The 27,168-nt window shown below is 37.9% G+C and overlaps 1 protein-coding gene across 1 annotated transcript; it reads left to right on the forward strand.

Annotated features, from left to right (window-relative positions):
• Positions 1 to 1,234: 1,234 nt before the first annotated feature.
• LOC119485214 (arachidonate 12-lipoxygenase, 12R-type-like) lies at positions 1,235 to 17,761 on the forward strand. Its single transcript, XM_037764613.1, has 15 exons — positions 1,235 to 1,523; positions 7,473 to 7,641; positions 7,944 to 8,151; positions 8,321 to 8,399; positions 8,966 to 9,088; positions 9,198 to 9,301; positions 10,708 to 10,862; positions 11,017 to 11,160; positions 11,705 to 11,908; positions 12,117 to 12,203; positions 12,326 to 12,495; positions 14,180 to 14,301; positions 14,444 to 14,544; positions 15,335 to 15,505; positions 16,986 to 17,761. Exons 1-15 carry the CDS (start codon positions 1,462 to 1,464, stop codon positions 17,166 to 17,168), a joined length of 2,082 nt encoding a protein of 693 aa, XP_037620541.1. The 5' UTR covers positions 1,235 to 1,461; the 3' UTR covers positions 17,169 to 17,761.
• The last annotated feature ends 9,407 nt before the right edge of the window (positions 17,762 to 27,168 follow it).

The raw sequence follows: 27,168 nt of genomic DNA on the forward strand, positions 1-27,168 counted from the left end.
CTGTCGGCAGTACACAGAAACAGAAACACACCGTCGACCACCTCACGGTACCGCCAGCTGTGAGCGCATCTGTCTTTAAAGCATGTTTGCACATTTCGTATTTGTAACGTTACCTTTTTTAACTTTTTCCAAATAAACCTGCAAAAAGATCCATCTGTCGCCTGTTCTATCTGTTATAAAGTAACAAACCCAGTCCTAGTCCCGAGCAATTAGCAAACTTCATGAAATAGGTATAAACTCATTTTATTACATTTGGACAATCTCTTACATTATCCAACAGCTGCCACAGGCCCAGCTGAAAAACTTTAGTAGGTCTACTATATGAAGCAAATCTCTGCTGGGATGGTGGAGTGAGGGAAATATACATTTCAGTCTTCAGAAGATTCTGTAATCCTTTTGTAAGTAAGTTTTGTATATTATCCTATTAGATAGCACAATGTAGTCTGATATATGATAAATGGGTACTGTAGACAGACAGGAAAAAGGTTTCATTCAACCTTTTCAAAAAAGGTTCATGAGTTTTGAGTGATAGAGACTGTAAATTTGTATGTTGTCTGTATGTTTTTGCAAAAATTACAGCTCCATGTAACATATAACTAAAATACATGCTATATGTACTTTATTTACACCATGTTATCCCCAAAAACATGCATCTTTCTGTGACATTTTACGTTTTTGCACACATTGATGATGCCACTATCATCTCCTCTCTCTGTAGTCCTCCAGACCTGTAGTGCTACAAAAGTAAAAGTGAAGACTGTGGCCACAGCAAATGAAGGTTTATGGGATGTCACATCTGACAATGTGAGATGTGGATGGACAGTACCAAGGACACAGAATTTTGTACTAAAAAGGCTGCAACTTTGGAAGATGGTTTAAAATTTCAAGGAAAAGAGGAGGAAATGTTCTGGGAAGATTGTCTCATTGACTACACAATCACATGTTTTAAGGAGAACTATGTAGATAGAAACATGTGTAGGACACAAAATATATAAAAATAACAACTTCATGAATAGATTTGTAGTAGGGGTGTAACGATTATTCTACTATATCGATGTATCGATTTATATTCCTACGATACAATTACATTGATCGGTACTCGGCTAGTTGTCCTTCACAGGAGACGTATATCGATATAAAATCGATTTGAAACGCAAAAATCGATTGTATCAATATTAAGGATTTGCACCTTGTATTTAAGGACGACAAACTTTATATGAAAGTGTTTTTAGCACGTGTATTAGTAAAGAAATGTTAACCGTCAGTCCGGTTCTTCAAACATGCGTCAGCTCTGCCCTCTGCAGCGCGAGCGCGCTTCCATGAATCCTCCTCTCTCAGCCGGTAGCGGCTGGAGGGAGATGAGCAGCGGTCTGCAGGAGACGAGGGTGGCTTCACCCACAGGTGCTTTCCCCGTGCGCTGTCGATTTTTCATTCAGAGAAAATGACTTTCCTTTCCCCGTCATGATATCTACTGTATGTGAACGCAGCATCAGCCTCACGTATCCAGCTGGAGAGCAGATGAGGTGAGGTGAATTATCACGACGGGAGTAAAGTAAAAAACAAAACAGAAATTCAACTAACGTTAGTCTAACGTAGTTTTAAAATGTTTTTCCAGATGTTTTCATGTATGAAAAGACCCTAAATGAACACTGTAGGTGGACTATTTGATTACTATCAGCAGATTATTTAAACAGCGTTTGTAGAGGAATGATTCTGTCCCAAACTGTTTGATCACTATCAGCTGTCTGATCACTATCAGCTGTCTGATCAATATCAGCTGTTTGATCACTATCAGCTGTCTGATCAATATCAGCTGTCTGATCACTATCAGCTGTCTGATCAATATCAGCTGTTTGATCACTATCAGCTGTCTGATCAATATCAGCTGTCTGATCACTATCAGCTGTCTGATCAATATCAGCTGTTTGATCACTATCAGCTGTCTGATCACTATCAGCTGTTTGATCAATATCAGCTGTTGGATCTCTGTATTATTGATCTACAGTTTATACTGAAAATGAGTACAGAAGCAGCAGGTTAAACCACTGTTCATATAACTTGAATAAATGTTGCTTTATTATATTTTTTGTTAAATATTGCACTGCCTTGTATCTTGAGAACTGAAGCAGCAGGTCCTGCAGTTGCACTTTTTATTATTTTCAAATAAAAGGTGTATGTATTTGCCATTAATCATTGTTTACTTGTTTATATCCATAATTACTTTATCCCTGATTCACTTACAAGAAAAACTTTGAGGAATCCTAACCTGTACTGTCCAGTATCAGATATTTATTTCACAGTCACACTGACTGAATTTTTGGCAAAAAAAGTTACTGTATCGATTTCAAATCATTGAATCGTATCGTATCGCTCTAGATAAGCTAAATATCATCCTGAATCGTATCGGAACCATGGAAATCGTATCGTATGGTAATTTTAAATCATTTGGTAAGCTGTAACAAATACTTAACAGAGTATATAAAATGTTATAATGTGTACAACAATAAACTGTTAAAATAACACAAATTATAGTATTACTAATAATTAGTGAATATCTGTATCATTTTATTGTTTGATAACAGTAAAATAATTATTAACTAAAGTTTAATTAACTGTCCATTTACCATTTATTAATGATGGTTATTATAAAGTGTTTTTGCATTTAACGTGCAATGAGTAAACTGAATATCAACATTACAGAAAGTTTAAGAGACACTGGATTATTTATCACTACAAAACAAAAATAATAATTAGACTCAAGGTCTTCCATAGACCAGATTAGAAATGAACACAGCATGGCTAACTAATGTGTTACAATGGATCAATAAACACAACAGTGCATTATGTCTTTCATGGGGTAACTTACTTCCAGACTAGAATTAGGCTGAGTATGTTTACTTTTCAAATAGGCATTTCTCTGCTTGACTGTGCTCTGTCGGCTTTCCAGTTATAAAAGGTTAATCATAATTATAGTCTATGACATATTTCAGTGACATATCTTCCACGAGTGGGTGGAGGCATTGATCCATGGCCACATCTATCTGCACCATCTCTCTTCCTCAGAAAACATTCTGACATTATTGCTCAGTGTTTCTCAGGAACTCTGGAACTTGCTGGAGCTTGATTGTGTCCAACAGCGCTTTTACAAAGCAAAAGTAAGGCATGACAAAGTGCAAAAGAACATTAAGACATAATTAAAACAGTTATAAAATCATAAAAACGTTGAGGATTAGAAAATAAAAACAAGCTAAAAATAAAAGCTAGGATAGAAGCTAAAATAGAGTAAGAACTGATTTTCTCAGTTAAAGCCTGGTAAAGTTTATATAGAGTGTGAAGTGCTACAAGAGTAAAAGTGAAGACTGTGGCAACAGCAAATGAAGGTTTATGGGATGTCACATCTGACAATGTGAGATGTGGATGGACAGTACCAGGGACACAGAATTTTGTACTAAAAAGGCTGCAACTTTGGAAGATGGTTTAAAATTTCAAGGAAAAGAGGAGGAAATATTCTTAAGATTGTCTCATTGACTACAGAATCACATGTTTTAAGGGGAAATATGCAGATAGAAACATGTGTAGGACACAAAATATATAAAAATTACAACTTCATGAATAGATTTGCAGGTAACACTTTATAATAACCATCATTAATAAATTAAACTTTAGTTAATAAGTATTTTACTGTTAACAAACAACCAAATGATAATTAATAATGTTTACTAATTAATGTTATAATTTATGTTATTTTATCATTAGTTTGTGTAATATGAGATCATTTGTTTATAGCTGATAGGAGACAATAACAATTACATTCTGATTATATTCCTAAACTATTTATTGACAGATTATTGTAGCACACATTATAACATTTTATATACTATATTAAGTATTTGTTAATGGTTACCAAAGGATTTGTAAACTTTAAAGAAATAGTTTGTAAAACGTCTCTAAGCATTACATAGATCAATGGATCTCAAACTGTGGTACGTACGCGAGCTCTCTGTAGTGGTACGCAGAGGAATCTGAAATATTTTTTAAAAATCAATAAGAAATAGGGCTGACCCATAAATCTCATTTTCTTCGTCATCATATGAACATGCGCGATGAACACATCGCAAAACGGTGTCTGGAACGCGATGAATCAGAACAATCATTATATTTAGGGATGGTTAACACTGCATCCTCTCCTCTGCTGCGCTGTGTCGGAGCTCAGTCAGTCTGTGAATGGCTGATCAGAGGCCGCGGTGGAGACGGCTACAACTACTCGTAAGTTCAATAAAACTTTGCAAGTGTAAAGCCAAGACACGTTATCATTACACCTGTTCAACAAGCATAAACATGACGAAACTGTTAAAGGAAAGCAACGTTTCAATCTGCTCTGCCCGCAGTCTGTCATCCTCCGCCGCTTTAGACAGGCACAGTGCGTTAGCTCGGCGGCTAACAGTGAACTGTAAACAGGTTTAAGTTATTTAGTTGAGTTGTGACTGACTTTAGTTCCCTGGTCAGCAGTGATCCAGTGTTTGTGTCCAGGGAGTTTATTGTGAAGGAACGGCGTGAAGGCGTGAAGCGGTGATGCACTTTCAACCTCTGTGTTATTAATTTATTATCTTCATAAAGTATCAGAGCAACATAACCCTTGGCTATACCAGCTAAAACTAAAGCTGGCAGTAGGCTGTGTAGTCGGACTGTTTAGGTTAGATTGTCACATATCTTACTTGTAAACTCATCAGCTGGATGAAACCAAACAGCTCCTCTTCCCTCTATCAGCCCTAATGTTAGCTGCAGCAGAGGGAGGAGAGAGGACAGAGGACAGAGGACAGGACAGAGGACAGGAGGACAGAGGAAAGGAGGACGGACTGATACTGACTGAAGTCTGTGTTCTTCAGTCTTTATAAACTTCACTTAGTATTTTCATGTCAGGAATATGATTTATTTTATTAACATGTTAGATTTGTTTCCAGTGAGATATTAAGGAGTTTATATGGTGACTTTAATGTTGTAAACATTACTGTTGCTGCTCTAGAAACAACATTTAGCCTAGTTATATATTAAATACAGTATATGTATATGTATAGCTAATATGCACACTTCAATATTTGTTTATTTATCACAAGTCATATCGTCATCGCAATATTGAAAAGTGTTATCGCACATGGCAGATGTTCCTCATATCGTGCAGGCCTAGTGTGAGAGGCTAACCCTTGCGTAGTATGAGAGTTGTGTGAGAGTTTAAGTGCCATATAGGGTAGGCCTCCGCTACTGTATTTTAACATCGGTCATAATGGTGGTACTTGGAGAGCCAAATATTTTCTGAGGTGGTACTTGGTGAAAAAAGTTTGAGAACCACTGCTCTAGATAATTTCAGGGTTGCATGTGTGAAAGGTGCTTTGGAGGAAGAGGGCCAATTCAGGATTGGTTTTGAATCCTTTCAAATCCCGCAATTCTCTTCATCTGTTGAATGACCAAGGTTGACTCATGTTCTTCGGCCTATTCTTTTCCTATTCTCTTTGCTGATCGTGCCCCGTATCAGCCATAACCACAAAAAATAACATCAAAAATAAAGTTCTCTAAAGAAAAGTCCCATCCTGCTTCCTTTTAACTGGCTAATGTACTACTCACTGCGAGCGAAACTGGACCCAGTGCCAGGCATTAAGAATAACTGTATAGAAATAGCCAATCTTCTTTCTGATCTTGTTTAGTTATGTAGGTCATATAGAGACATCTGTTTTAAATTTGGACTGTTTTATAACCAGTTAAAAACTCCTTGTACTTGCTTTAACTTAAAAGTCATTAAGGTGAAATGTGAGGGTTAAATCAGTGTTCATGCTATTGAAAATATGTGAATAATAACTATTGGCAACTAGATGGGTGGCAAACATTGAACTTCCAGCAATTATACTGCACGTTTAGTCAACTAATAATACTTAATACTTTACAAACCATGGCCTAAACAAAGAAACATGACTGCAGTATTCTGTGGGCTGTCACACATTGGTATAATCTTGCCAGTGCAATGTCAGGCAACAGGAGGGGTTGTCGCTTTTTTGTTTTGTTTTAGCATTTTATCAGAACTAATATTTTTAGTTGACTGTCTCATGTTTATATTAGACCTGTCCAGGGTGTACCCTGCCTTCGCCCAATGTCAGCTGGGATCGGCTCCAGCCCCCTGCGAGCCTGAATAGGATAAGCGGTTACAGATAATGGATGGATGTCTCACTTTTAACATTGGAAAAGCTGGTTTGTCTTTATCTAATGTTGTCTTAAGGCATCACTATTTGCGTCACATTACTGTCAGTGTTAGGGTTACCAAGCCAAAAACGGTTGCTGTTGACATCTGCAGCGTAGTGGATTATCCTTACCATTTCTGTGCCAAGTATCACTATCATTGCTCAATGTTTCTCAGGAACTTCTTTGATCAACTGGGAAAACAACAAACGTTCTGATTACATAACTGAGATATGGAGTATCGCCAGTTACAGGTAAGTAAATAACATTGAGCAGATTCAGGGTGGATGATGAGATATGTGCTGCCAGATTGTGCAACAGTCAGTTCGGCTCATCATATCCACCCAGGCTGTCCCACCACATCCTGCAGTCTGAGAGACATGTAAAAGTTTCCTCTTTTACATGGTATATTTGTTTTGTTTTTCATGAGAGAATTCCTTAGTCTGGTTATTGTTGTCAGCTGAAAATCACAACCAACACATTTAAAAAAAAATAAATGTTTATTGGCTTTTGCATGAACAAACAATTGTGTCAGAGCATTTATAAAGTGAAAAGGCATATATTCCCTTTATACAAGGACATTATAAGAGTGGCAATTGACATATTGCTAAACACCAAAACAACTTACACAACTAAGAAAACTAAATTAAGGCAACCATTACCCACGCCACAGCAAACACAATATTGATTGAATATTGAGTTGACTGTCTCATGTTTATATTAGACCTGTCCAGGGTGTACCCTGCCTTCGCCCAATGTCAGCTGGGATCGGCTCCAGCCCCCTGCGACCCTGAATAGGATAAGCGGATACAGATAATGGATGGATGTCTCACATTTAAAAGTGGAAAAGCTGGTTTGTCATTATCAAATGATCTAAAGCAGCCTTAAGGCATCACTATTTGCGTCACATTACTGTCATTTGGTAAAGGTCCAGCACACCATCACCAGAGCCGCCTATTTTTACTGGCTTGACACTCCCACACAATATGTATAAAAAGAAAAATCCACGGTGATTTCTTTTAACAAAAGAGCAGTTCATCAAAGGAACTTCTTGGTCTTATTAACAGGTAAGAGAGATGCTTTATGAAATTTAAAAGACAAATTTAATATTAGTTGTTATAATATCTTTTCCAATGCCATTTTCTTTGTGATACCAGTATTTTAAAGTTTTTTTGCACTCAGGCTCATCTAGTGACACTTATCCTAATAACTGCTGAGAATGGTTATTATTATTCTCTCCCCACCAGGATTCTTCCACCTTCCAGAGTGAAAATGGTGGATTATGAAGTTACCATATCAACTTCCTATCACGACAATGCCGGCACTTCAGACAATGTCTTCATTAAACTGATGGGCTTTGAAATGAGCAGCGAACACAAGAAACTCGAAGGAGGTTCATCCTTCGCCAGAGGGGCAGTAAGTCTGAAATATCCCTCTCTATGTTTAAATGTATGACACGTTTCCTCAACCTAATCTAAATATATCAAATTAGAGAAGCTGATGTAAACCCTCGCCAACTCAGTCTCATATGGGCAGCAAAGGGATAAGTGCTGCTCTGCAGGTCTTCAACCTATGTTCACAAATGTCACCAAAGTAACAAAAAACGCCTTCCACATTCAGTATTGTATGCTAATTATTGAGAAGTTACAGCTCTTGGTTATCATATACACTTTATCTCTTGTAAAATTGTTTTAAAACCATTTCTGTCGTTACTCCAGGTGTCTCATTTTACCGTGTCCTGCCCTGCCTCCATTGGAAAGCTGTTCCAGATACAGCTATACAAACAGCATTTCCCAGAGTTTCCAGAAGACTCTAAATGGTTGCCAACCAAGGTGGTAGTGAAATCCCCTGAGGGAGACACCTACAAGTTTCCCATCTGCCGCTGGATCAATGACTGTGAGCTGGCCTCCTTCACAGAGGAAAGAGGTTTGTGGTAATTAGCTCGTCTGACAGCCTGTTTGTTGTTCACTGACTTCAGAACACATAAAAGAAAGACAAGTTCTGCAAGTTAGACAATAAAGATGCTGGAGTAAATTCATGCTAATACACTGTATATATCAACAATTTTAAACCTTGTTTTGTTTTTTTCTTCAAGTTAATATAAAGTCTACAGTTGAATCGGAGGTCAATGAACGCAAATGGGGCAAGACCTATCCGGTGAACGACGACTATCGGTAAGAGCTCAGAGCTTATACACACTTTAACTTTATGCACCTCAAAACTAACATGTATCCAAACCTCTTTGGTTGAATATATTCATGATATATAATTTTAAATTAACCACCATATGACATTGTTACACCTGCCAGGGTTAATTAAAATATATTTTAAAACGTATACTATAACACATGTTGTGGTGGCGGCAGTAGCTCAGTCCGTAGGGACTTGGCTTGGGAACCGGAGCCGGTTCAAGTCCTGGTATAGGATCAAGTACGGACTGTGGACTGGTGTTTGGAGAGGTGCTAGTTCGCCTCCTGGGCAATGCCGAGGTACCCTAGAGCAAGGCAGAGACCCCCCAAGCTAATATACTAGGATGGATTAAATGCAGAGACTACATTTCACGGTGTGCTGTGCTATGTACAATACAAAGTGTGACAATAAAAGCTGATTTACATTTACATTTATGAAATTGCAATATTGCTTATGTATGCTTGAAATTCTCTAAATTAAAACTGCAGATACACAGGGATCTAGACTGTCCAAAGTTCCTCACCACTCTGCTCTTCTCTATTTTTACCAGCTGGAATGACTCTGAAGTGGAAATACCCCACCACCTGACGGCTAAAAGCTTTGAGGAGCTGCCTCATTCGGCCAAATTCTCCTACCGCAAGGACATCGAGTTTGACTACACGTTAGCCACTGGGTAAGGTCCTCAAATTCTATCAGATATCTTTCTATGTAACTATGTACCTGCCTATCAAAGCGATTTAAGGCATCATAAAATGTAAAATTACTCTGCTTTTACTTTCTAGTCTGGGTGAGATATTCCTGAAGGGACTCATTGATAACAAGGACACCTGGGATGATATTGACGATATCAATGGGGTGTTCTGGGGCAAATACCCTGACATATCAGGTACTACCATAATTTAATAGAATACTTTATACTGTATGCTTACAAATAATAATAATAATAATAATAATGATAATAATAGTAATAATAATACAAACTTTTATTTATATAACACATTTTAAAACAAAGTTACAAAGGGCTTTACAATGAAAAAAATAAATATATACATAAATATATGTTTTGTATAAGTTTCAGTCTTAAGGTTATAATAGTTTTAAATTTTCAATTATTTTTTTTTTATTTTAGTTTATATTTTTCAATTTAGTTTTAATTTAAGTCAGTTTTCAGAGTGTAGTTTTAGTTTAGTTTTAGTTTTTCAGAAAGGTTTAGTTTTAGTTTTGATTTATTTAGTTTTCATTTTTATTTCTTTAGTTTTCATTTTACAGTAGTTTTAGTTTGTTAGGGCCAATAATGTCTCCGAAGTATGTAGCTACATATACATTCATGGTTGGAGAACTGTGAAGGAATTGCCACAATGTTTAAATATTTTCATTTGGGAATCAAATTGAGTACTCTTTCACTACCACACTCAGTAGAAAACTTGTCATCTGCTATTTCATCTTGACCCCAGTTGGTTCATATTGGACCTGAGCTGAATAGCTTGGTTAAATGGCATCATGTTCCTGTTATTTAATTTTACAAGACTAGACTAGGATTATTTGTGATGTAATTGCAGCATAGTGTCATCCCCTAGAATGTCAAGTCCGATGAATTTCTGTGGTTCAATGTCACGAGAGTTGAAATTAATGCTGTCTCCTTTTTTTGGTAGTGATATATTATAACTAAAAACTATTTACATACATTTTTATTTTATTTTTATTAATTTTTTAACCAGGCAATATCATTTAAGTTTAGTCTTAGTTTTTCTTAAAGGATTAAATTTATTTTCAGTTTACTGCAAAATTTTCCAGTGCTTATTTTCATTTTAGTTTCAGTTTTAGTTTACGATAATAACTCTGACCAGAATAAAGTGTGTCGCAATAGTCAAATCTAGGGGAGATAAAAGCATAGATGATCTGCTGATGAAAGGAATGACATGATGGTCACCAATTTAGTGAGGAACCTACAGTTTGCTGTTTGAGCAACTGTTTAGGTCACTTGATGTAGATTGAGGAACCCAAAGTTTGCTGCTTAGCAAATTGTTTAAGTCACTAATTTGATCTTTTATAATGAGTTTTCACGATGCTTTTAATGTTTTATGTAATTATGCGCTTTGAATTGCCTTGTTGCTGAAATGTGCTATATAATTAAACTTGCCTTGCCTCACTGCATTACTCAACACAACATACACAACACAACACTCATCTATACCCCTGATATGTCCCTTAACAATCCTGTCCTTGTTTCTCATTTTCCAGAGTAGCACACAGTTTGAAACTCAATAAGGTTCAACTCTGTTCTTTCTCCAGCGTACGTCCAGGAACATTGGAAGGAGGACGCTTTTTTTGGCTACCAGTATCTAAATGGTGTCAATCCCATGTTGATCCGGCGTTGTTCGGCTCTGCCCGAGAACTTTCCTGTGACTGACGACGCGGTCTCCCTCAGCTTGACAGATGAAATGAAGGTGATTGCCTTGACCTTGATTGATTTTAGAGTCATGTTTTGCCCCATGACATGTTAATTTAGAATTACATGTTGCACTTACATGTTCACTTAGTATACAGTATGTAATATCCAAACTTTATGCATGTGCGTCAAATCATTTCTCATCCTCACAGGAAGGCAACATATTCCTGTGTGACTACAAGAGTTTGGATGGACTGACACCAAACACCATCGATGGGAAGGAGCAGTACTTGATGGCTCCCCTGGTCCTGCTCCACAAAACACCTGACGATAGGCTGATGCCGATTGCTATTCAGGTGAGATTAGCACTCAAATATAGCTAATAGTGAAGTTTTAAGTTTGAGTATTGATTTAAACAACTATCATTCAAATCGTAAGATGTAGGTTCCCCAGCGACAGGAAGCAACCAACTTACTGAAAGTGTATTTGCAAGTAGCAGCAACCATGAATAGTATCTATGGCAGCTATGAATCCTCTCTGCTAGGAAAGGCAGTTCATTTCTTCCTTCCCGAGTCATGTAAAACGGTTCCTCCCATAGCCATATCCAAGTTTAACAGGCTGACAGTTGAGTCTGATGCAAATAAGTCAATTCAACTTAATTTACATGACACACAACTATTGATGTTTGTAAGAATGAGGAAAGTAAAGCTTCTGTTCTCAAGGTGACCCTGTGTTCTCACCTGGGATTCAATGAAAATATGAATTTCCACTTCAGAGTATCAAACTAAAAAGCAGATGAAAGCTATAGTAAATAGTCAAACATAAAACAACATAATTGACCAGTACTGGTAATGAATTGAATGGATTGAATGAACCACATCCTCCTTCCTTCTCCTGCAGCTGAAACAGACTCCAGCAGATGACAACCCCATTTTCTATCCTACCGATTCTGAGTACGACTGGTTGACGGCCAAGATTTTTGTGAGAGGAGCAGATTTCCACGAGCATGAACTCAATGTTCACCTGCTGCGCACTCATCTGCTGGCTGAAGTCTTTACAGTGTCACTGCTGCGCAACGTGCCGGAGGGGCATCCACTTTACAATGTAACTGAAAGGGAGAATACTGAACTTACTGTAGTTGTAGTTTTTTCAACTTGCTGATTTTTGTATCTTCCAAAGTTGATGAATCATAATGTTTTAATGTGTATATATTTCCAAGTATATCACACTGCTGAATGGTATAGAAGCGTCAAGATTTCTGACTTTGTTAACATGTAATAGTGTCACTAACAGAGTTCCCTCTTTCCCTCAGCTCCTCGTACATCACACTCGCTACACGCTGCATATCAACTACAAAGCTCGAGAGCTTCTAATATCGGAGGAGGGATTTTTCAAACAGGTACAAAAACACCAAAACACTCAGTAGACCATTACCTAAACAATCAAACAAGTTTGTTTTTTCAATATCATGTACAGTATCTGTCTCTAACTATATTCCTTACATATTTGACTGTTCCTTAGTATGCAGCTTCTGGTGGAGAGGCTTTGATAGAACACCTGGAAGGATCACTGGCCTCACTGACCTACAGCTCCCTCTGCATACCAGAGGACATTGCTGAGCGAGGGCTGAAGGATGTGCCAAACTTCCACTACAGGGATGATGGACTCAAGCTCTGGGATATCATCCACAGGTAGTACAGGTGTCCTGATATTTGGAAAATAAGAGCCCAAATCCTGCCCTCTCTACCAGCTAGCTTTTTTTCTCTTGTAACACAGTTGGTTTTCTCAAAAAGGATTTATTTCATCATGGCCACTGTTTACCAAGAAATAGTTGCAGCATGTAACCCCCCTCGTAAAACTACAAATTGTCATTTTTACATTTCTTTTTGTGTATTGCTTAAACAAAGAGATAAAATGTGTTCATTTGTGAAATTTAGAGATGCTGGTATAGGCATATATTTTAACTTTGAAGCACGCCAAACTTTGGGATATCATCTACAGGTAGTATAGGTAGTTTGCTGTGCTTTACACAGTGTGTCTCAGATTTCAGCACAGGATTTGCTTTCCTTTTCCATTTGCAGGGGAAAAAGTTGTTAAACACAACTAGTGCTAGAAACCAAGCAAACAACTGAATCACATAAAACTAATGATGGCAATGAGGACAGGACAGATCAGCTGGCCAGCACAAAGGCTGCACATCTGTGTTAATGAGGTGCTCCAGCAGGGAGCAGCAGTCCTCACAGGAAAGCAACCCAAGAATACAAATCAGAATCAGAATCAGAATCAGAATTGTGTTTATTGCCAGGTGTAAGAGATTTACACTAGGAATTTGCTTTGGTTATGTTGGTGCAAGTCAAACAGTATAATAACAAAAGAATAGATAAAAACGTTAGAATAAAATAGAATTAAAAAAATTGAAAAATTAAAATTTTAAGAATATACAATATACAAAATAAGCTATAAACAAAAATAAACATGATATATACAGATAGTGCAAATATTGCCGGAGTGCAAACAATCAGGTATCAGAGGGAGAGAGAGGGATACAGTAGGGGGTGTTATTTAGAGTGTATGAAAGAGGGGGAGAGCCAGTGTCGGCGGGGCAATAGTGTGTGTGTGTGTGTGTGAGGGATTAAAGGAGGGGAGAGGAGCTGTTGGAGAGCCCCACTGCCATGGGGAAAAAACTGTTTTTATGGCGTGAGGTTTTGGTCCTGATGGACCTTAACCTCCTGCCAGATGGCAGAGTCTGGAAGAAATGATTAGAGAGGCAATTTTATTCTAGTTCATTCTTCCCCATTTACCTGCCTGGCTATCCTACTTTGCAACGAGAGCCTAGTCTGATTTTGCCACTACTGATCAGAAGTTGATTGTATTGTATTGTATCTGACTGCTTTTACATGACTTAGTTGACTGAGGCTGTATTAACCAGTATACTGTAAACAAAATATTGGGGATACAATACATGTTGTTTAAGACAATTTACTGTTTCAAAAAGAGACCATTCACAACACAGCGTCCTGAAATAGGAAAATAAGAGAGCCCCAATCCTGCCCTCTCTATTAGCAAGCTTTTGTTCTCTTATCTAACTCATTTGGTTTTCTCATAAAGGATTTCTTTAATCAGTCTTTCTGAAAAACTGCAAGAAATGTGTAGAGTTTTCTGTCCATCTAAAGGTATCGACTGTAATATTAAAGTTGTATGATCCACTGTGCCGAATATTGCACCAAATTCCTCAAAAGAACAGAACTGATCATTCTAAAGAGATGGCCATTCAATTGTCTAACACAACAGTGTCTCACTACTACAGTGTGAAGAAAACAATTGTATAATTCAACTAGGAATGTGTTTTACAGAACTGGTTCTCATTTCTCAAAGGTTTGTGCAGGGAATTCTCAGCTTCTACTACAGTACTGACACTGAGGTCCAGAACGACCCATTAGTGCAGAGGTGGATTTTGGACATTTTTAAACATGGATTTCTTTCCCAAGTAGGCACAGGTGAGTTTTAAAGAAAAGCTCAATCTTAATGATGATAAATGTGCGCTTTAATTTACCATTATATTATCATAATGCAAACCTCAGTCAAACTTTAATTTCTAGATGTCTTTAAGTAATGCAGTTTATTCCCTCTAATTCTCAGGAATTCCTCAGAGCTTTACCACCGTGAAAGACTTGGTCAAGTTTGTCACCATGGTGATCTTCACTTGCTCAGCACAGCACTCGGCTGTGAACACTGGACAGGTGATGACTTTTGATTCAATTATAATGTTGCTGTTTTTGTGGAATGAATTTATGAGGTTTTGCATTTTTTTCTGGACTGGAGAGAGATGGATGAATTCTGGCCAAAAAAAGTGACCTTTGACTTTGAAGATTGTTATCGTTAACATAAACAAGTCTCTACAGCCATGCTCGCAGGTCTGTGAGGCTGCTAAATGCAACAAATGCTAACATACTCACAATGAAAATGCTAACATACTGACTTTTAGGAAGTATAATTTATACTAAGATCACAATCTTAGTATACCCTGTTAACATGCACGCATGTGCAAGCATTTCCTAATTAGCACAAAACACAAAGTACAGCGGAGGCTGATGGGAATGTCATTAGTTTTTAAGGTATTTGGTCATAAACCAAAGTATTGGATAAATAAAAATTTGATCCAATGATGGTGCTGGATGAAAAGTCAGAGGATCACCAACGTTATCACCCTGAGGTCAACATGAATGTCTGAACCAAATTTAATGGCAATCCAGCTGAAAGTTGTCGAGACATTTTTCTGAAACCAAGAATGTTAACCTCATGGTGACACTAGAGGAAAAGTCAGGGGATCACCAAATTCATCCTCTGGGGACCATGAATGCCTACAATTTTGTTCTACTTGTTCCAATCCAAAATTCATGGCAATACATCCAATAGTTATTGAAATATTTCAGTGTGGACCAAAATAGCGGACCGACTGAACAACAGTACAACATGGCGTGGCTTCAAAGAGTATTAATCAATCATCTGTCAATCATTCATTCGTTGCAGTATGACTATAGTGGCTGGATGCCCAACGCTCCCACCACCCTGCGACTTCCTCCACCAACCAAAAAGGGGACAATAAGCGAGGCCAGGATGCTGCAGACATTGCCTGACAAGGGCACGACAGCTCACGGAATGGCTGTCATTGGGCTACTTAGCAAGCGGTCCTCTGACTCGGTAAGTGCATATGACTTCATGAAAATTAAATTACATAAATCCCATTTATGTTCAAGTTGTGTAAAGTAGGTAAATATGTCATTAGAACACAAATACCCTCTTTGACCCACTGAAGAAATCCACTTCCTACAACTAGGGATATCACAAGAACCAATATTTTGGTACCAAACCGATGCCAATAATTTGAAAATGTGACAGTACTCATTTTTCTACAGTATCACAGGTACTTTCAGGGCTCGAGACTCATGGCGTCCCATTGTCCCGGGGACGATAGAAAATGTGTTTGAGACGCAGTAAACTCACTATTGACTCGTCTATGGGACGCACTCTATTTTATCCCTGATAATGCTACATTACAGGCAACAAATCTCTGTTGAAATCGTAAGAACAAGAGCTAGGTAATGTTAGCTGTTAGCTCCATACAGGACTGTGCTGCTTACCCGACCGGTTCTCACTCCCAACTTGTCAAATACCACCGTTTTGTAAGTGCCCTTCAGCATCGGAAACCGACGCACAGAGGCACCCTTTAGCAACAGTAGGTCAACAGTAGTCGAGAACAGCCCTACTTTTCAGTAAAAATGAGTATGGAGTGCCGCAGGAATGAGTCCTAAAACGCGGAAATCAGTTAGCATTTTAGCGGTTCCCTCGTCTCAAAGTCAATGGGTTTTTTGAATGCGTTTTTGTTTAGGTGACTGAAATAAGGTCTGTGATTAAAACAAGCTTAAGAGATTTTAACGTTTTGTTCCACAATATAAAATATGTCAGTAAATATCCCACTCGTGAATTTTGAAAAGTCTTTAAAAAGGCGGTTGATAACAAGTAGCTAAATGAGACTGTAAAACGTCATCATGACGACTCATCCACCTCTACAGCCTTGTTGTGCATACGCACGCTCATGCCACCGTGGTGTAGTTTGTTTGTAGCCTAACATTAGCTTTTTACTTCTGGTGATATTCACACTTCATAAATCAGTACTTCCAATCCCATTGGCTTTTTGTCGAGGGAACCAGTGCGATGCTAACTTCCATGTTGGCCTACAAAAATACGTCATTCCTGCACCACTCTATTGGGCGAAGGTAAATCATAACTTTATCATGATGTGTTCAAATGTAGTTTTTAGTGAGAAATTTGAATAAATCCAGTTGTTTGAGGGAGATGTTTTCACAGCAATATAAATAGATAGTAGAGAGGGAATTATGACCCGTTTAACTCCCTAACCACAACCAGTATGCAAACGGAAATAAAGGAGTGTATGTTAAAGTACATGGGATTTATTGTTTTATTTTTGTTTTTTACCGTGGTATCAAATTGGTATCGAGAATCATGGAATTTCACTGGTATTGGTATCAACTACTGAATTTCTGATATCGTGACATCCCTACCTACAACTGTACATTACATTGCCATTAGTTTATATCTGATAACCATTTCAAATGTAACTGGAAAACATCTATGTTTAATGTATCTTTGATGTCATCAGGTCTTTCTTGGTCAGTACGGGAACGACCATTTCAAAAAGGAGATTCCCCGCCAGCTGTTGAAGGCTTTTCAAGGAGAGCTTCAAGTGTTAAGTGCACAGATCAAAATCAGAAACAAGAATCTGGAGGTCCCATACACATACCTGGATCCTGTTTCTGTGGTAGAAAATAGTGTGTCCCTTTGAATGTCAGAAGGTGTGACCTCCTCAGCTGTTGGCCAAATCCAGCTACATATTAACAAAAGTGGGAAAGGGAAGAACTCCAAGTTCTGTTCTGTCTGTCATTTCTTTACAGCTTAATTGATTTAACCGTGGGGAAAATGTTCTGTTTTAAATCATAATCCACATCTTAAGTCTTCTTCTTTGCTTGTCAATGAATATACGGGGCATCTTATCAAAATAAATCACTGTGGGAAAATATTATTTTGCATTATGATTGTAACACTTTAGAAGTAAACTGTGCCTTATGACTTATTGTCATAATGAAGTATAAACACTTGTAGAGACCTATGTTTTGCTAAATTTACTATATGCTGTGTAATGTATCTGTATGAACTGTGTGTCTCTGTTGTTGTTGTGTTGCTGTTTCATCTCATGTGAAATACAATTACTTTTAAAAAACAGAACATAGTATGCTTAGTTTATTAGAAGTAGTCCTAAGGCCATCACCATTTGAATGTCAGAAGGTGTGACCTCCTCAGCTGTTGGTCAAATTAAGCTTAACATTTACAAAAGTGGGAAAGGGAAGAACTCCAAGTTCTGTTCTGTCTGTAATTTCTTTACAGCTTAATTGATTTAACCGAGGGGAAAATGTTCTGTTTTGAATCATAATTCACATCTTAAGTCTTCTTCTTTGTTTGTCAATGAATATACGGGGCATCTTATCAAAATAAATCACTGAGGGAAAAATATGATTTTGCATTATGATTGTAACACTTTAGAAGTAAACTGTGCCTTATGAATTACTGTCATAATGAAGTATAAACAATTGTAGGGACCTATGTTTTGCTAAATTTACCATATGCTGTGTAATGTATCTGTAAGAACTGTGTGTCTCTGCTGTTGTTGTGTTGCTGTTTCATCTCATGTGAAAAACAATTACTTTTAAATAAATTACTTTTATAACACAGAACATAGTATGTTTAGTTTATTAGAAGTAGACCTAACGCCAGCAATAACCAGGAACTAAATGAATAAGGCCAGCATTGAACAGGAACTAAATAATGTCAGCAATGACCAGGAACTAAATCAGCAGGCTACAGCCAGCAATAACCAGGAACTAAATGAATAAGGCCAGCAATGGCCAGGAACTAAATGAGTAAGATCAGCAATAATCAGGATGCAATTAATGTAGCATTTCCTGCTGAATGATGGTCTAACTCGTTTTAACTGATGGTTCACAAAAGCTTTATTGATGACACTGCAGCTCCAAAAACATGCCGGGAACGCACAGTGCTCTTACAGTGTAAGAACTAATAAAAAAATCTAAAACAAAATATTACCTTTTTTTTAACTCAACAAAATGACAGCTCTGATAGAGTACTACATGTAAGGATATTTAACTTAAAATTAAATGATGAGTTATTATTTAACCACAATCAAAACATAACTAAAACAGTTAGTGAAAATCACACATAAAATGCTGCTTCAACCATCCCAATTCAAGCTTGCTTCATCACATATACTGTAGCTACTACAATACTCACTTCCATAGTACAGCATTTCTTCAGACTACATGTGGTAAAGACAATGAATCCTAATTGCTTGTTAACATGACTGAAATTACAGTACATTGAGCCAACATAGCATCACCCTCCAACTAAGAAAAACAAAAACAAAAAGTCATAATGTCACTCAATATCAGTCACAATAGGAAATATTATTATTATTATTATAGTATGGCAATATTGACCAACCTTGTGTCCTTATCAGCCAGGTGCTGAATAGGCTTATCACGATTTTGTTGGACAATATATCGTCCCAGAAATAATTGCAATAAACGATATTAGCATAATTTTAAGACCATTTAATGCCACTGATATGATGATAATATAATAGCATAAAAGACCTTTTTCACCAGAGTGATGCAAAAATGTGGTGCGGGAATACAGAAAAATCCACATGCAAATTTTCTGCATGACAACTATGAACACTGATTCCAATGTGAATTATCCACGTTGCCGGGTTTCATTTTCATCAATGAGGCCAAATGAGGCCAAATGAGTTTCCTCCTAAATAGTGCCCATGTCCACTCCACACAACAAAGACCTATCCAGAAAGAGATTGTCTAAAGGGTCAACGTTAACTACACATAAACTAGTCGGGCCCCAAACTTGACGCTAATGCTAATATTAGTTGTTGTGGATAGCCCCGTTCCGTTCCTCTTTAGCAAGTGCATATCAGCTACCATCTTCATTCTATCTCAGCTGCTGGGCGATCTCCAGCCATATATCGTCCTTTATTTGGTTGTTGAGGTAGTAGTGTTTGTCGTACATTATTGATTATTGTTGAGGAGAGGACAGTCCATTGTTATTTTGAAATTCCATTGCTCCGAAAATACACACTCTCTGTGCAACAACCAGAAGCACATGGCTACTTATTATGCAGAATGATATCAATCAGTTGGAACAAAGGATTTCATTGGTCAAACATATATATATTTCCACAGGTGGAAATCTGTTGAAATCGAGTTCCATCCGAATATTTTTTTCCCCACACTAATGTTCTGTAGGGGTGTGCAAGCATTCATAAGAATCCACAAAATCTGTTTTTATAAATTTACATGCAAATTTTTTGGACGAAAATCCGTGTCTGGTGTGAAACAGCTTTAATAATTAAACCAGAACTACTGCCTTGCGTTTGTTTGAGTCAGCCAACCAGTCAAGTTGCAGTTTACATCCATGTCTGTCCAAAATGTCATCACTTCATCATTTCTTCCTAATTGTCAGAATTAGCATATGAATTCTTGAGTTATGGCCAACTGTTTTATGATCATTTTATCTGTGTAAAGTGTCTTTGAGTTCCCAGAAAAGCGCTATTTAAATAAAATGTATTATTATTATTATTATTATTATTATTAATAACAAAAATTTCATCATTTTATCCTATTAGACATTTTAGTACAAATCTTCATAATTATCATATGAATTTTTGAGTTATGGCCCAAAACATGTTTTTGAGGTCACAGTGACGTTGACCTTTAACCATCCAAATCTAATCAGTTCATCCTTAAGTCTAAGTGGACATTTGTGCTAAATGTGAAGAAATACCCTCAAGGCGTTCCTGAGATATCGTCGTCACGAGAATGGACCGGACGGACAACCCAAAAACATAATGCCTCCAGCCATGGTTGTCACCGATGCAGAGGCATAAAAAGTACATCCTTTAGAAGAGCAATGAACTTTTAATTCTTAAGAATAATCAGACATTGGAATTGGAGTTTCACATTAACAAAATTGAGAAACTGCAGAAGAACTACATGTTTTAACTGATACTTTAGTGGAATTAACCTACTGCATGGGATCGTTGTATGCTTGTCTGTGATTTTTATACAGTCTGACTGATTTAACTGTGTTGAAAATGTACTGTTTTAAATCATAATTCACATCTTAAGTCTTGTTCTTAGTTTGTCAATGAATATACGGGGCATGTTATCAAAATAAATTACTGTGGGAAAATTACTATTTTGCATTATGGTTGTAACACTTTAGAAGTAAACTGTGCCTTGTGACGTCATTATGAAGTATAAATCATTTTGGGGACCTATGTTTTGCTAAATTTACTATATGCTGTGTAATGTATCTATACTGTATGTTAAAAAAATAGGCAACAACTGAAAGTAAGATGAAACCTCTGAGTGAACTGTGTGTCTGTGAGAAAGTACTTATCACAATATGCTTAATTTTGTAGAAGAAAGGAGGTTCCGATAATATAGATTTAACAAGATATTGCTTCAATGGTCCTGTGTTTCATGAGGGAGTTGTTTCTGTCTGTCTTTAGACTTGTTTTTCTCTCTATAGAAAAACTCTTAGCCTCAGAGAGAAACTGCACTTTCATCTCTGAGGTGTGATCCTCAAATGCTGCATGTAATAAAGACTTGATTCATAGCATCAAAACTGGTGATCGTTTCTGATTGTTTGACGGCGGTTACGTTCTAAAGCTCAAATAAATAACCATCAAACACTTAACAGGTGATTTACTGTGGACACAGAAATTCTTAGTTTCTCTTTCTTGGTCCTGACCAAAAAAAAAGAGGTCAACTCTGTATTTATTAATGAACTTTACCCTAAGTAGAAACAAGTGTCTGTGTGTGTCCATCATACTGTCAACTGCTGTTCAGGATCAGCTGGTTTGTAATTGGTCAGGTTCTTTTTCATGGGAGTTTTAAGCATATTTAGTTTTAATAAACTGGCTTCTGACATCAGAAATAGCTTGAAGTGATTCTGCAGCGTCAGTATCAACTTGTGAAACTCTTTCACTTTCTTTTATTAGGAATGACTGAATCGTCTTTGCTCGAAAGCTGCACTTGATTCTGGATTTAGTGTGCATCGGAAGACATCCGATTTAGTGCGCAACGTTTCTGCGTGCAAGGGGTTTTTGGTTTAGGTGCGGGATTTAAAACATTTTAAGAATTAAAATTAAAAAGAAATTAGGACTTATGTCTTTCAATAGCACATAGACAATTAAGTTTAGTTTTCTGCAGTGATCAGTCTGCTGGTCACAGAGAGGAAGAAAAACAAATGAAAACCTGATAGATAAACACAACAAATGTACTTGTATTATCCAGATCATATAAATATTTAAATTCCTAAAACTTAAATAGAAAAATAAAGTTTCAAATCTGTGCTTAGATGATTTCCCATTGAAGTGAAGTATTGGCCGATCATCAAGAATAGATGTGGAAGATGAAAAAAACTTTGAAACTGCCATTAAATAATTTGCAGTGAAGTAGAAAAACCTCTGAAATGTTACATTTGATGTAGTGATGACAGGCAGAGCAGATGAGGAGATAACAGACTTCATGGACAAAGACCAGTCAAGCGTTATAAACCTTGTCATGGTTGTTTGACTCTGGAATAATATTAAAAATATGTCTTCCGCATGTCAGAGACCATGGGGCCTCCCCACATGGACAAAAACGAAACTAAAGGAAAATGCAGTACATCCTTGAGTCTGTGTTGATATGTTCATTTCCCCATTCTTCTTTGTGTGTGGGAGTTTAGTAAGGGGCCAGATTAAATTTAATCAGATCAAAAACATTTTTCTGTGGGGAGTGGTTGTGTTTCTCAACAGTTGCTTTGTACCGAGGCAAAGAGTTGTACTGTATGTCTGGTGCCTTTCATCTCAACTATGGATCCCTGTAGCTCTTTTCCATAGGTCAGAGGTCATTAATCATCATGTTCAGAGATTTTTCATTATTTTATTGTTGTGAGAAATATGCTTAAAAAAACCCAACTTGAAATGTTTTTTTTCCTGCCTCAAGATTTTTAAGGGCGGGGAAAAATCATATAAATATTTAAATTCCTAATAATGAAATAGAAAACTAAAGTTTCAAATCTGTGCTTAGATGATTTCCCATTGAAGTGAAGTATTGGCAGATCATTAAGAATAGATGTGGAAGATGAAAAAAACTTTGAAACTGCCATTAAATATTTTGTAGGAAGTAGGAAACCTCTGAAATGTTACATTTGATGTGATGACAGGCAGAGCAGATGAGGAGATAACAGACTTCATGGACAAACACCAGTTAGGCTTTATAAACCTTGTCATGGTTATTTGGCTCTGGAATAATATAAAAATATGTCTTCCGCATGTCAGAGACCATGGGGCCTCCCCACATGGACAAAAACGAAACTAAAGGAAAATACAGTACATCCTTGAGTCTGTGTTGATATGTTCATTTCCCCATTCTTCTTTGTGTGTGGGAGTTTAGTAAGGGGCCAGATTAAATTTAATCAGATCAAAAACATTTTTCTGTCTTCCAATATGTCTTCCGCCCCCATGGGGATCCCTGTAGCTCCTTTCTATATGTCAGAGGTCATTAATCATCATGTTCAGAGATTTTTCATTATTTTATTGTTGTGAGGAATAAGCTAAAAAAAACAACTAGAAATGGTTTTCATCCTGCCTCAGGATTTTTAAGAAAAAAACATGTTTAGGTTGAACCCTGTGGTCTTTGTTCTGGATACCCAGAAACATAATTCTTACACATTAAATTCACTTTCTATTCAAATACAAACAAACACAGATTTGGTAGAACATCCATACATAAGTAAACTTGGTGTACTAAGAAATTAATTCTCTATCCATTATTTTATGTTTTCTTACCTCATTGTCAATATAAACATGTTCCAACTGATGAGGCCCTGACTCAGTGGCAATGGGTTATATTTACTTTTACCTTAACATTTTTGGCACAGGAGATATGATGCAAAATACATCATTTGGTTATGGTAATTTTTCTACCAAACAACTGATCATGCTGGAACTAACAGTGTCCTGTAAAGAGCGTATGGATGAGGCCAATGAGAGGAAGCGAGACCAAGTATCAGGAGCTAGTGTAAGAATGTAGAAGGCAAGGCTGGCAAACTCGCTGTGAGCCTGTGGAGGTGGGCTGCAAAGCATTTGGGCACTGGGCAATGGGCATCACCGGGGAGGCCATAGAGGAAGGCCATCAGATCCATTACTGAAGCTGCAGAGAAAGCCACCAGACTGGCTCTGGATCAAGAGGCTAGATCCATGGGCGACTGCTGCTGGGACTCAAGCTGGGGTCTGATCAACCCTGGCTGGGTCGCCTGGGCGAGAGTGTCTGATGTTGAAAGACCCGAAATACCCAATGACCCCAGGTTCCATCACTGATGATGCATCCCGGCACATCTACAGGATGTATCTTTCATCTTTTGTGTTTGACATTCTTTTTAAGCTTTAAGTTGTTATGGTCATATTGAATATTGCTCTCCTCTTTACAGTCACTGTATTGTCAGGGTTAATGAACAAAAGGATTAAGCTTTTTAAAACTCTATACAACATACATGCACATAACAGACATGATATTATAGTCTAGTTAAGTAGTAATAGTTAAGTCTAGCCTAGGTTCTCAGATAGTATGATTTGCTTCATACAACATCACTGAATTCACCATTAATTATTCACCTGAACAGTTTATGATATTGTGAATGGTATCATTGTAAACATTGGCCATCCAACATAGGGATAGACATCACCTTTTCTGTGTTATCATGTTTGGCACAGGAGCTATGATGCAAAATACATAATTTGGTTATGGTAATTTTTGTTGCGATGGCTCCATGTCTCCAAAATGTTTAGGGCTCCAAACTGTTCAAGTGTACCAAGTTTCATGCCTTTATAAAAAAGTGAACATCATTTTCACATATAGTCCATGAGCCAGACCCCCAAAATTTGTCCGTCGTGCCACTTTGGAGGGACCATGTCTCATAGTGATTTTTTTAAAGGTCTATGTCCCTAGTGTTGGAAAACGCATGATAGCATTGCAGCAATGGTAGCTTTCTATGTGCTATCAGTCCTTTTTTCATCCCTCCATCATTAAAACTTTTCCATCTTTTTTCACCATTTTACACATAGATCCAGTATAAAAGAGGGAAACCAACACACAATATCATGAAGTCATGTATCGTTGTAAAGCTTAGACTATAATCTATCCTTCAGTCACACTGTCATGACACTGAGGTCAAGAGAATTTGACCTTTGACTGCTAATGCTGCAATGGGGCAAATTCTGAATGCCACTGCAAATGCCCTTATATCTAACTCCATATTGATCGGATGTGCCCATGGATAGTTCCAGCATAAAGAGCACAAAAAGAGCTTTAAATTGATTTATTATATGACTAACAACAATAACAACATTTCTTAACAGAATAAATGTAACTTTGTGCAGTTTGTATCTGATAGAATGTTCAGAACATTGCATTGGATTCTGTTATTGGGGCTGTTTGTAAATGGCTTTCTTAGCAGCAGAAACACAAAATAATACAAAAACTCAAAAAACTGTACTAAGAAATTAATTCTCTATCCATTATTTTATGTTTTCTTACCTCATTGTCAATATAAACATGTTCCAACTGATGAGGCCCTGACTCAGTGGCAATGGGTTATATTCCAGGTGATATGTGAAAATGATGTTCACTTTTTTATAAAGGCATGAAACTTGGTACACTTGAACAGTTTGGAGCCCTAAACATTTTGGAGACATGGAGCCATCGCAACAAAAATTACCATAACCAAATTATGTATTTTGCATCATAGCTCCTGTGCCAAACATGATAACACAGAAAAGGTGATGTCTATCCCTATGTTGGATGGCCAATGTTTACAAGGATACCATTCACAATATCATAAACTGTTCAGGTGAATAATTAATGGTGAATTCAGTGATGTTGTATGAAGCAAATCACACTATCTGAGAACCTAGGCTAGATGTAACTATTACTACTTAACTAAACTATAATATCATGTCTGTTATGTGCATGTATGTTGTATAGAGTTTTAAAAAGCTTAATCCTTTTGTTCATTAACCCTGACAATACAGTGACTGTAAAGAGGAGAGCAATATTCAATATGACCATAACAACTTAAAGCTTAAAAAGAATGTCAAACACAAAAGATGAAAGATACATCCTGTAGATGTGCCGGGATGCATCATCAGTGATGGAACCTGGGGTCATTGGGTATTTCGGGTCTTTCAACATCAGACACTCTCGCCCAGGCGACCCAGCCAGGGTTGATCAGACCCCAGCCTGAGTCCCAGCAGCAGTCGCCCATGGATCTAGCCTCTTGATCCAAAGCCAGTCTGGTGGCTTTCTCTGCAGCTTCAGTAATGGCTCTGATGGCCTTCCTCTATGGCCTCCCCGGTGATGCCCATTGCCCAGTGCCCAAATGCTTCGCAGCCCACCTCCACAGGCTCACAGCGAGTTTGCCAGCCTTGCCTTCTACATTCTTACACTAGCTCCTGGTACTTGGTCTCGCTTCCTCTCATTGGCCTCATCCATACGCTCTTTCCAGGACACTGTTAGTTCCAGCCTGATCAATTGTTTGGTAGACTCTGAAATGATGATCACGTCTGGTTGAAGCTGTGTTGATGTTATCCAGGCTGGGAACTTCAGCTGCTTGCCCAAGTCCACTTACAGTTTCTAGGTTTGGTTGGTTGTCTAGGTTGTTGGTGTGGCTTCTCTCCGGCTCTGAGGAACGTGATGGTCTTTGGCTGGTGGTGGCCCTTGCTGGTGTTGATGGCTGTGGCTACACTCTCATCGACTGTGTTAAGCACTTGGTCATGGCGGCAGTGATAATGTTATGGTTTGATGCACTTGGTAGGGCACCGTAGACAGCTTGGACTAAGAACCTGATGTGATGGAAGTCTGCTTGCCAGATATTTGACCAGCTGATATTTCGTTGCAGTACTCTTTCCCATTTAGTCCATGCTCCTTGCTGTCCCATCCTTACCATCCTGCTGACTCGTACCCACAGTTCCTCCTGAACGAGATGTTGCAACTCTTTGCTTTGTCGACTCTCCTGCCAGTTAGGATTTGGATGCCGGCAGATGCCACGTTTGGATCTCTGGACTCTCTGTACTGGAGAGCTTCCCTTGTCAATGACACCAAGAACTCTTCAGAGAGGCCACTAATTGGGAGCTACAGGATGTTGCTGGTGTCATACAAGGCAGCACTGCTCATACTGCTGGGTAGGTCTTTAGGGTGGCCGTAAAATTGAGAAAACATGAAGCAGTACCATATAGGCTGCCCTACATGCAAGAAATTTTTCTGCGTTCTGGTGCCCCTCCACATGCAGATGGAGTCCTTTTTATTTTTTTCACCCCTGCCCCTCAGAGTCCACCATTGTGCTCCATAATGGAAATTATCTCCGATGTAACGCTTTTTGGAGCCTTTGACAGAGCCATGAAGGTCTCTGTTGCCATATCATAGGCATTGCAGGTATCCCATGTGCAGATGCTGTGTCACAGCCAGTGAAGGCATGGAACACAAGAAGGGCCTTGGATTTGTCAGGACCCAGAGGCTTGGCAATCTCATGAGCAGTAAGGGTGTAACGATTCATCTACTACATCGATGTATCGATTTATATTCCTACAATCCAACTACATCGATAGGTCCACGGCAAGTTGTCCTTCACGGGGATGTATATCGATCTAAAAT

This window comes from Sebastes umbrosus, chromosome 3 (genome assembly GCF_015220745.1).
Source record: "Sebastes umbrosus isolate fSebUmb1 chromosome 3, fSebUmb1.pri, whole genome shotgun sequence".
Classification (NCBI taxonomy): domain Eukaryota; kingdom Metazoa; phylum Chordata; class Actinopteri; order Perciformes; family Sebastidae; genus Sebastes; species Sebastes umbrosus.